Source organism: Ranitomeya imitator, chromosome 5 (assembly GCF_032444005.1).
Source record: "Ranitomeya imitator isolate aRanImi1 chromosome 5, aRanImi1.pri, whole genome shotgun sequence".
NCBI lineage: Eukaryota > Metazoa > Chordata > Amphibia > Anura > Dendrobatidae > Ranitomeya > Ranitomeya imitator.
Window position 1 is genome coordinate 174,143,612 of NC_091286.1, and position 12,012 is coordinate 174,155,623.

Sequence of the window (12,012 nt, forward strand, 5' to 3'; positions counted from 1 at the left end):
TTTTTTTTGCAAACATTTTACTTCAGAACCATTTTTTTTATTTTCACAAGTGTTAAAACAGAAATTTAACCATAAATTTTGTTGTGCAATTTCTCCTGAATACGTCGTTACCCCATGTGTGGGGGTAAACCACTGTTTGGGCGCACCGCAGAGCTTGGAAGTGAAGGAGCGCCGTCTTACTTTTTCAATGCAGAATTGGCTGGAATTGAGATTGGATGCCATGTCACGTTTTAGAGAGTCCCTGATGTGCCTAAACAGTGGAAACCCCCACAAGTGACACCATTTTGGAAACTAGACCCCTTAAGGAACTTATCTAGATGTGTGGTGAGCACTTTGAACCCCCAAGAGCTTCACAGAAGTTTATAATGTAGAGCCGTGAAAATAAAAAATCGCATTTGTTTACACAAAAATGATCATTTCGCCCACAAATTCTTATTTTCACAAGGGTAACAGGGGAAATTAGACCACAAAAGTTGTTGTGCAATTTCTCCTGAGTACGTTGATACCCCAGATGTGGGGGTAAACCACTGTTTGGGCACACCGCAGAGCTTGGAAGAGAAGGAGTGCCGTTTGGCACGTTTGGAGAGCCCCTGATGTGCCTAAACAGTAGAAAACCCCCACAAGTGACCCCATTTTGGAAACAAGACCCCCCATGGAACTTATCTAGATGTGTGGTGAGAACTTTGAATGCCCAAGTGCTTCACAGAAGTTTATAATGCAGAGTCGTGAAAATAAAAAATATTTTTTTTTCCACAAAAAAGATTTTTTAGCCCCCGAGTTTTTTATTTTCACAAGGGTAACAGGGGAAATTGGACCCAAAAGTTGTTGTCCAATTTATCCTGAGTACACTGATGCCCCATATGTGGGGGTAAACCACTGTTTGGGCGCACGGCAGAGCTCAGGAGGGGGAGAGCACCATTTGAGTTTTTGAGCGCAAAATTGGCTGTCGTGTTTGGAGACCCCCTGATGTACCTAAACAGTGGAAACCCCCCAATTCTAACTCCAACCCTAACCTCAACACACCCCTAACCCTAATCCCAACCTGATCCATAATCCTAATCACAACCCTAACGATAATCACAACCCTAACCCCAAAACAACCCTAATCTCAACCCTAACCATAACCCTAATCAAAACCCTAAATCCAACACACCCCTAATCCTAATCTCAACCCTAACCTCAAACCTAACCCTAATCCCAATACACCCTTACCCCTAATCCCAACCCTAACCTTAACCCTAATGCCAACCCTAACCCTAATAGCAACCCTAATCCAAACCCTAACCCTAATCCCAACCCTAGCCCTAACTTTACCTGCAACCCTAGCCCTAACTTTAGCCCCAACCCTAGCCCTAACTTTAGCCCCAACCCTAACCCTAGCCCCAACCCTAACTTTAGCCCCAACCAACCCTAGCCCTAACTTTCGCCCTGACCCTAAATTTAGCCCCAACCCTAACCCTAAATTTAGCCCCAACCCTAGCCCTAACTTTAGCCCCAACCCTAGCCCTAAGACTACTTTCACCCTTGTAAACCGAACACGACCGCAAATAACTAGCAGGTATAGGATTAACATATGAAACAGAGGATCATAGTGTATTAGAGTGACAGTGCACAATAATCCATACCAGAGCAGGGGAGAACTATAAATCTATAATTTTATTCAAGAAAAACATAACAAGATATTCGACACACATAAGAGACAGCAGTAATCAATGGTGAAAAAAACAGCTTAGAAGATAAGCGCCTCAGGTGGTATATAGGGCGCTGAACGATAACACATGTATCACTGCTGCAAGCCCCACTACAACAGCAACTGCCCCAATATCATGAGTGCACAAGGTAGCAAAAAATATCCCTTCCAGATAATACTGGATATATAGGCTGGCACTCTATGGTATAGAATAGGTTGACACTCTATGATATAGAAAGTCCCAGATCCCGGGTGATAGACATAATGCCAGAACTGGCTAATAGATGTTACCTTGGGTAGTCATGGCTGGAGAGTGCGGGCGTGCAGCAGGAAGTGGAGAGCCTTGGCATCCGTCGCAATGCGTCATTTTGGACAAAAAAACAGATCCTGCAAATGTGCCCACAGGATGCCTTTTTTGCCCATAGACTTGTATTGCCGATGGATGGCCACACGTCGTGTCCGTCGTGCTCTGGATCCATTGTGTTTTGGCGGACCTTTGTCACACAAAAAACGTTCAATGTACCCTTTTTTTGTACGTTGCATCCGCCATTTCCGACTGCGCATGTGTGGCCGTAACTCTGCCCCCTCCTCCCCAGGACATAGACTGGGCAGCGGATGCCTTAAAAAACTGCATCTGCTGCCCACGTTGTGCACAATTTTCGCAACGTGCGTCAGTTCGTCGGGCCGACGCACTGCGACGGCCTTGTACCGACGCAAGTGTGAAAGAAGCCTAGCCCTAACCCTAAATTTAGCTCCAACCCTAACCCTAAATTTAGCCGGAACTCTAACCCTAACTTTAGCCTCAACTCCTCTAACTGCCGGACGGCAGATCATGGCGGGTGCACTGCGCATACGCCCGCCATTTTCAGCTAATAACTAGGGCTGAATATTGCTGTTGATTTTTTTCCTGACTTACATTTATGATGTGGCTACAAAATGTGAGCTTACCATTTAAACATGTTTAACCCCTTCATGACCATGGGATTTTTCGTTTTTCCGTGTTCGTTTTTCACTCCCCTCCTTCCCAGAGCCATAACTTTTTTATTTTTCCGTCAATTTGCCATGTGAGGGCTTATTTTTTGCGGGACGAGTTGTACTTTTGAACGACATCATTGGTTTTAGCATGTCGTGAACTAGAAAATGGGAAAAAAATTCCAAGTGCGGTGAAATTGCAAAAAAAGTGCAGTCCCACACTTGTTTTTTGTTTGGCTTTTTTGCTAGGTTCACTAAATGCTAAAACTGACTTGACATTATGATTCTCAAGGTCAGTACGAGTTCGTACACACCTAACATGACTAGGTTATTTTTTATCTAAGTGGTGAAAAAAAAATTCCAAACTTTGCTAAAAAAAAAAAAAATTGCGCCATTTTCCGATACTCGTAGCGTCTCCATTTTTCGTGATCTGGGGTCGGTTGAGGGCTTATTTTTTGTGTGCCGAGATATTGTTTTTAATGATAGCATTTCGGTGCAGATACGTTCTTTTGATCGCCCGTTATTGCATTTTAATGCAATGTCGCGGCAACCTAAAAAACGTAATTCTGGTGTTTCGAATTTTTTTCCCGCTACGCTGTTTAGCGATCAGGTCAATGCTTTTTTTTAATTGATAGATCGGGCGATTCTGAGCGCGGCGATACCAAATATGTGTAGATTTGATATTTTTTTATTGATTTATTTTGATTGGGGCGAAAGGGGGGTGATTTAAACTTTTATATTTTTTTTATTTTTTTAACATTTTCTTCAACTTTTTTTTTACTTTTGCCATGCTTCAATAGCCTCCATGGGAGGCTAGAAGCAGGCACAACGCGATCGCCTCTGCTACATAGCAGCGATCTGCTGATCGCTGCTATGTAGCAGAAATGCAGGTGTGCTGTGAGCGCCAACCACAGGGTGGCGCTCACAGCCACCGGCGATCAGTAACCATAGAGGTCTCAAGGACGCATCGCCGACCCCCGATCATGTGACGGGGGGTCGGCGATGACGTCATTTCCGGCCACCCGGCCGGAAGCGGTAGTTAAATGCCGCTGTCTGCGTTTGACAGCGGCATTTAACTAGTTAATAGGTGCGGGCAGATCACGATTCTGCCCGCGCCCATTACGGGCACATGTCAGCTGTTCAAAACAGCTGACATGTCCCGGCTTTGATGCGGGCTCACCGCGGAGCCCTGCATCAAAGCAGGGGATCTGACCTTGGACGTACTATCCCGTCCAAGGTCAGATAGGGGTTAAGTAAAATAATATCCATAGGGTCTCCAAGGGTCAGCCGCTGTTGAGTGGGGGCGCCATATCCGCTGACAAGTAGGGTGCCAACCCCCACAGTCAGGCAGGTCTTGTTACCAGCAGGGAACAGAGTTAGTGAGGTTGTTTTTATTCACGAGCACTTTTTGCACTTTGTTTTTGTCCGTGTCTTTCACCCTGCCACAATCTAACCTTCAGTCAATATCGGCTTTCATAAATCCCTATCTAATTTTCCGGTCATGCATATCTGATAGTCCAAATGAGACATTAACTAGGGTGCATGTAGGATATATAGGGTCAGCCGACATTGAGTGGGGGCGCCAATCTCGCATATATATAGGTATATAGGGTGCCAACCTCCGCTGATAGGTAGGATTTATTAGGTTGATGTGGTAGGGATTATCTAGACTGCATGGCTGTGTGTTTTTGTTTTGTGGTGTGTGGCCGTTACATCGTTTTAACCCCTTAGTGACAGAGGCAATTTGGTACCTAATGACCGAGCCAATTTTTACAATTCTGACCACTGTCACTTTATGAGGTTATAACTCTGGAACGCTTTAACAGATCCCGCTGATTCTGATTGTTTTTTCGTGACATATTGTACTTCATGTTAGTGCTAACATTTCTTCAATATTACTAGCGATTATTTATGAAAAAAACGGAAATATGTCACACAAAATAGTTAATAAATAACATTTCACACATGTCTACTTTACATCAGCACAATTTTGGAAAAAAAAAAAGTTTTTATTAGGGAGTTCTAAGGGTTAAAAGTTGACCAGCAATTTCTCATTTTTACAACACCATTTTTTTTTTAGGGACCACATCACATTTGAAGTCATTTTGAGGGGTCTATATGATAGAAAATAACCAAGCGTGACACCATTCTAAAAACTGCACCCCTCAAGGTGCTCAAAACCACATTCAAGAAGTTTATTAACCCTTTACGTGCTTCACAGGAACTGAAAATGTGGAAGGAAAAAATGAACATTTAACTTTTTTTTGCAAACATTTTACTTCAGAACCATTTTTTTTATTTTCACAAGTGTTAAAACAGAAATTTAACCATAAATTTTGTTGTGCAATTTCTCCTGAATACGTCGTTACCCCATGTGTGGGGGTAAACCACTGTTTGGGCGCACCGCAGAGCTTGGAAGTGAAGGAGCGCCGTCTTACTTTTTCAATGCAGAATTGGCTGGAATTGAGATTGGATGCCATGTCACGTTTTAGAGAGTCCCTGATGTGCCTAAACAGTGGAAACCCCCACAAGTGACACCATTTTGGAAACTAGACCCCTTAAGGAACTTATCTAGATGTGTGGTGAGCACTTTGAACCCCCAAGAGCTTCACAGAAGTTTATAATGTAGAGCCGTGAAAATAAAAAATCGCATTTGTTTACACAAAAATGATCATTTCGCCCACAAATTCTTATTTTCACAAGGGTAACAGGGGAAATTAGACCACAAAAGTTGTTGTGCAATTTCTCCTGAGTACGTTGATACCCCAGATGTGGGGGTAAACCACTGTTTGGGCACACCGCAGAGCTTGGAAGAGAAGGAGTGCCGTTTGGCACGTTTGGAGAGCCCCTGATGTGCCTAAACAGTAGAAAACCCCCACAAGTGACCCCATTTTGGAAACAAGACCCCCCATGGAACTTATCTAGATGTGTGGTGAGAACTTTGAATGCCCAAGTGCTTCACAGAAGTTTATAATGCAGAGTCGTGAAAATAAAAAATATTTTTTTTTCCACAAAAAAGATTTTTTAGCCCCCGAGTTTTTTATTTTCACAAGGGTAACAGGGGAAATTGGACCCAAAAGTTGTTGTCCAATTTATCCTGAGTACACTGATGCCCCATATGTGGGGGTAAACCACTGTTTGGGCGCACGGCAGAGCTCAGGAGGGGGAGAGCACCATTTGAGTTTTTGAGCGCAAAATTGGCTGTCGTGTTTGGAGACCCCCTGATGTACCTAAACAGTGGAAACCCCCCAATTCTAACTCCAACCCTAACCTCAACACACCCCTAACCCTAATCCCAACCTGATCCATAATCCTAATCACAACCCTAACGATAATCACAACCCTAACCCCAAAACAACCCTAATCTCAACCCTAACCATAACCCTAATCAAAACCCTAAATCCAACACACCCCTAATCCTAATCTCAACCCTAACCTCAAACCTAACCCTAATCCCAATACACCCTTACCCCTAATCCCAACCCTAACCTTAACCCTAATGCCAACCCTAACCCTAATAGCAACCCTAATCCAAACCCTAACCCTAATCCCAACCCTAGCCCTAACTTTACCTGCAACCCTAGCCCTAACTTTAGCCCCAACCCTAGCCCTAACTTTAGCCCCAACCCTAACCCTAGCCCCAACCCTAACTTTAGCCCCAACCAACCCTAGCCCTAACTTTCGCCCTGACCCTAAATTTAGCCCCAACCCTAACCCTAAATTTAGCCCCAACCCTAGCCCTAACTTTAGCCCCAACCCTAGCCCTAAGACTACTTTCACCCTTGTAAACCGAACACGACCGCAAATAACTAGCAGGTATAGGATTAACATATGAAACAGAGGATCATAGTGTATTAGAGTGACAGTGCACAATAATCCATACCAGAGCAGGGGAGAACTATAAATCTATAATTTTATTCAAGAAAAACATAACAAGATATTCGACACACATAAGAGACAGCAGTAATCAATGGTGAAAAAAACAGCTAAGAAGATAAGCGCCTCAGGTGGTATATAGGGCGCTGAACGATAACACATGTATCACTGCTGCAAGCCCCACTACAACAGCAACTGCCCCAATATCATGAGTGCACAAGGTAGCAAAAAATATCCCTTCCAGATAATACTGGATATATAGGCTGGCACTCTATGGTATAGAATAGGTTGACACTCTATGATATAGAAAGTCCCAGATCCCGGGTGATAGACATAATGCCAGAACTGGCTAATAGATGTTACCTTGGGTAGTCATGGCTGGAGAGTGCGGGCGTGCAGCAGGAAGTGGAGAGCCTTGGCATCCGTCGCAATGCGTCATTTTGGACAAAAAAACAGATCCTGCAAATGTGCCCACAGGATGCCTTTTTTGCCCATAGACTTGTATTGCCGATGGATGGCCACACGTCGTGTCCGTCGTGCTCTGGATCCATTGTGTTTTGGCGGACCTTTGTCACACAAAAAACGTTCAATGTACCCTTTTTTTGTACGTTGCATCCGCCATTTCCGACTGCGCATGTGTGGCCGTAACTCTGCCCCCTCCTCCCCAGGACATAGACTGGGCAGCGGATGCCTTAAAAAACTGCATCTGCTGCCCACGTTGTGCACAATTTTCGCAACGTGCGTCGGTTCGTCGGGCCGACGCACTGCGACGGCCTTGTACCGACGCAAGTGTGAAAGAAGCCTAGCCCTAACCCTAAATTTAGCTCCAACCCTAACCCTAAATTTAGCCGGAACTCTAACCCTAACTTTAGCCTCAACTCCTCTAACTGCCGGACGGCAGATCATGGCGGGTGCACTGCGCATACGCCCGCCATTTTCTTTCCCAATGAAGAAGCCGGCGGGCAGGAGAAGACGCAGGAGGATCCAGGTTCTCTGTCCTCTGATGTGTGATCACATCAGAGAACAGAGAATGACAGATCGCTTTTATTTTGCGACTGCCGGTAAACAGTTAATTACCGGCAATCGCAAAACAGGGGTCGGTAAAACCGACACCGATCATGTTCTTTGGGGTCTCGGCTACCCCTGGCAGCCGAGACCCAAAAGATCTTCCGGGTGCCGGTTGGCGGGCGCACTGCGCATGCACCCGCCATTTTTTAGCCAGAAAAAGATGGTGGCGCCCACTGGGAGCCACGAGGAACACCGAGGAAGACAGGTGAGTATCGGGGGGCTATCGGGGACCCCAATTCTCTGTCCTCTGATGTGCGATCACATCGGAGGACAGAGAAATTACATGGGAAATCGCGGGTTTTTTTTGCTACCGCCGGTAAACGGTTAATTACCGGCGATCGCAACCCGGGGGTCGGTGAAAAAACCCTGAATCATGTTCTCTGGGGTCTCGGCTACCCCCGGCAACCGACACCCCAGAAAAAATCCGAATCTGGGGGGCGCTATTCACTTTTTCCATAGCGCCGTTAATTAACGGTGCTGTGGTTTAAGTACCCTTAACTGCCGCCGTTAAAAGGCGTATCGGCGGTAGTTAAGGGGTTAAAATGATAATTAAAGGTGGATTTTTATCCGGGTCACCAAAGGTTTACAAGGTTATTTGTTGTTTTTTTTTACCTTGAATTTAGCTATCAGCTTTCTTGTATTTGGTCTTACAAATACGGATGCAAAATACTGACCAAATACTGAAGGTGTGAACACGGCCTTATTGTGAGGTGTACACAACTTTTCAATTGTGCCAGATTCATTAAGAGGCATTTTTCACACCGGTCTTGATGAATTGGGGCCATAGCATTAACATCACAGAAATAACAAAAAATGATTGGAAATAACAATTTGTTTGCTCCTTAAACATACCTGGAAAAACAGCAATTTCCTGCAGATTACTGAAAACAAAGTAAGGTCGATGGACGAGAGACATCGTAGTGTTACTAAGCCAAGACTGCAGCAACTGCCCCAGACCAGCAGTTAACAACAGAATCATAGAGAAATATCTAAAGAAAAGAGAAAAGTATTACATTATGAAAAGGGAAGCTGGGCATGTATTTTTTTTTAAACTATAAATACAAAAGTATTGTGACATCTAGTAATCGTTGAATTCATGTTTTTCATCTTTTATCATGGCTATAGGCGTATAAAATAAAGTGTATATCTATGTAGTTTGACATTACTAAAATTTGTGAAATAATGTGTCGCTTTAAAGATCTCACTGAAGTTGAATCTGGTGTTGTAGTAAGATGCCATCTAAATGTTCCATGATTAAAGAGATATCCCTATCTGTAAAATCTCCTATCCCAATATATAGTAGGTGTAATAATAATAATAATAGTAATAATAATAATATTAATATTAGCAAGTTTTTATGATTCGCTATGACTCTTTCCTCCGATACAGGCATTGCATGACCTTAGGTGTCCATGGTTACAATCATATAGTGAGGGCGTGGTTTGCAGGGTACAGGAGAGGACGTGCTTTTACGGAGCTCCTGACAATCCCTTATTTTCAGGTACTTAAGCATACTAAATTGTGAAATATCTGACCTTAAATTTTATAGAAATATGCCTGGACTGGATTATGTTAAGAAAAAGATGATTCATCAAAGAAATCTCCTTTATCGAGACGCAAGGACTCCGGGAGGGGGCCTAATGGAAGCCTGCTTTCCCCTGAGGTAACAGTGACAGGGCATTTACCTCAAAATATGGATCCCTGCCAAGACCCGACATTATCAAAGCCTCATGGATCTAAATCGGCCCGTCGAACATCTCTAACAAATATTTCTGCTCTTATTGAGGCTTCAATATCAGCTGACAAAAACCAGAGGGGAGGCCGAGTGAACGCGATATATACTGAAGATGTGACGGTTCAGATGAGAGAAAATGGTGACACAGTTAAAATTCCCGCCCTAGTCACAGGTCCGGTACCAGCTGATAATAACATGAAGAAGCGATGGGGGATCGTGTTGTGCTCTGGCGCGGTGACGCAGCGGGGAGGATCAGATGATGGGACTCTGGCTTCTGAAGCACCTGCGGCAGGGATTCCCGCTTTTACCGCGGCTGATTAATGCTTTGGGAAGACGCCGGGGGACTGCGGGATTCCTGGTACTGCGATGCAACGGAGGGGAGCTGAGGGTGAATCACTGGCTTTACACGGACAAGGAGAGACCTCCGCAGCTCTCCAGGTCCAAAGAAGTAAACTCAGGCATGACGCGCCATTGTTCATGCTGTGATAGAAATATATATCATGCAGATGATCTTACTTGCATGTATACTCCTCTATAATCATATATACTCATACTGTATAAACGCAAATATATCTATATACACTATAATCAATTGGTTAAAATGGCTGACATAAAATGATATAAGCCTGTTCGGTGATTTCCACCCAAAAAAGCGGAACAACGCCTAGATGTCCTAGATACAGAGAACTGCATTTTAGTTGCTTAACCCCTTTACCCCCAAGGGTGGTTTGCACGTTAATGACGGGGCCAATTTTTACAATTCTGACCACTGTCCCTTTATGAGGTTATAACTCTGGAATGCTTCAACGGATCCCAGTGATTCTGACAATGTTTTCTCGTGACATATCGTACTTCATGATAGTGGTAAAAATTCTTTGATAGTACCTGCATTTATTTGTGAAAAAAACGGAAATTTGGCGAAAATTATGAAAATTTCGCAAATTTCCAACTTTGAATTTTTATGCAATTAAATCACAGAGCTATGTCACACAAAATACTTAATAAGTAATATTTCCCACATATCTACTTTACATCAGCACAATTTTGGAACCAAAATTTTTTTTTGTTAGGGAGTTATAAGGGTTAAAAGTTGACCAACAATTTCTCATTTTTACAACACCATTTTTTTTAGGGACCACATCTCATTTGAAGTCATTTTGAGGGGTCTATATGATAGAAAATACCCAAGTGTGACACCATTCTAAAAACTGCACCCCTGATGGTGCTCAAAACCATATTCAAGAAGTTTATTAACCCTTCTGGTGCTTCACAGGAATTTTTTGAATGTTTAAATAAAAATGAACATTTAACTTTTTTTCACAAAAAATTTACTTCAGCTCCAATTTGTTTTATTTTACCAAGGGTAACAGGAGAAAATGGACCCCAAAAGTTGTTGTACAATTTGTCCTGAGTACGCTGATACCCCATATGTGGGGGTAAACCACTGTTTGGACGCATGGGAGAGCTCGGAAGGGAAGGAGTGCCGTTTGACTTTTCAATGCAAAATTGACAGGAATTGAGATGGGACGCCATGTTGCGTTTGGAGAGCCACTGATGTGCCTAAACATTGAAACCCCCCACAAGTGACACCATTTTGGAAAGTAGACCCCCTAAGGAACTTATCTAGAGGTGTGGTGAGCACTTTGACCCAAGTGCTTCACAGAAGTTTATAATGCAGAACCGTAAAAATAAAAAATCATATTTTTTCACAAAAATTATCTTTTCGCCCCCAATTTTTTTATTTTCCCAAGGGTAAGAGAAGAAATTGGACCCCAAAGTTGTTGTACAATTTGTCCTGAGTACGCCGATACCCCATATGTGGGGGTAAACCACTGTTTGGGCGCATGGGAGAGCTCGGAAGGGAAGGAGCGCCGTTTGACTTTTCAACGCAAAATTGACAGGAATTGAGATGGGACGCCATGTTGCGTTTAGAGAGCCACTGATGTGCCTAAACATTGAAACCCCCCATAAGTGACACCATTTTGGAAAGTAGACCCCCTAAGCAACTTATCTAGATGTTTTGAGCGTTTTGACCCACCAAGGGCTTCACAGAAGTTTATAATGCAGAGCCGTAAAAATAAAACAAAAATTTTTTCCCACAAAAATTATTTTTTTAGCCCCCAGTTTTGTATTTTCCCGAGGTTAACAGGAGAAATTGGACCCCAAAATGTGTTGCCCAATTTGTCCTGAGTACGCTGATACCCCATATGTGGGGGGAACCACCGTTTGGGCGCAAGGGAGGGCTCGGAAGGGAAGGAGTGCCATTTGGAATGCAGACTTAGATGGAATAGTCTGCAGGCGTCACATTGCGTTTGCAGAGCCCCTAATGTACCTAAACAGTAGAAACCCCCCACAAGTGACCCCATATTGGAAACTAGACCCCCCAGGGAACTCATCTAGATGTGTTGTGAGAACTTTGAACCCCCAAGTGTTTCACTACAGTTTATAACGCAGAGCCGTGAAAATAAAAAATCTTTTTTTTTTCCCACAAAAATTATTTTTTAGCCCCCAGTTTTGTAATTTCCCAAAGGTAACAGGAGAAATTGGACCCCAAAAGTTGTTGTCCTATTTGTCCTGAGTACGCTGATACCCCATATGTTGGGGTAAACCCCTGTTTGGGCACACGGGAGAGCTCGGAAGGGAAGGAGCACTGTTTTACTTTTTCAACACA

At 43.6% G+C, this 12,012-nt stretch overlaps 1 protein-coding gene across 10 annotated transcripts in view; it reads right to left on the reverse strand.

Moving 5' to 3' along the window:
• Positions 1-12,012, reverse strand: part of ERMARD (ER membrane associated RNA degradation) — a 591,898-nt gene that overhangs the window by 249,689 nt on the left and 330,197 nt on the right. For all 10 annotated transcript variants that reach the window (XM_069769331.1, XM_069769332.1, XM_069769336.1 and 7 more), the window contains one exon: positions 8,459-8,595. In XM_069769331.1, coding sequence (XP_069625432.1) covers positions 8,459-8,595 — 137 coding nt within the window. The remainder of the gene's footprint in view (positions 1-8,458; positions 8,596-12,012) is intronic.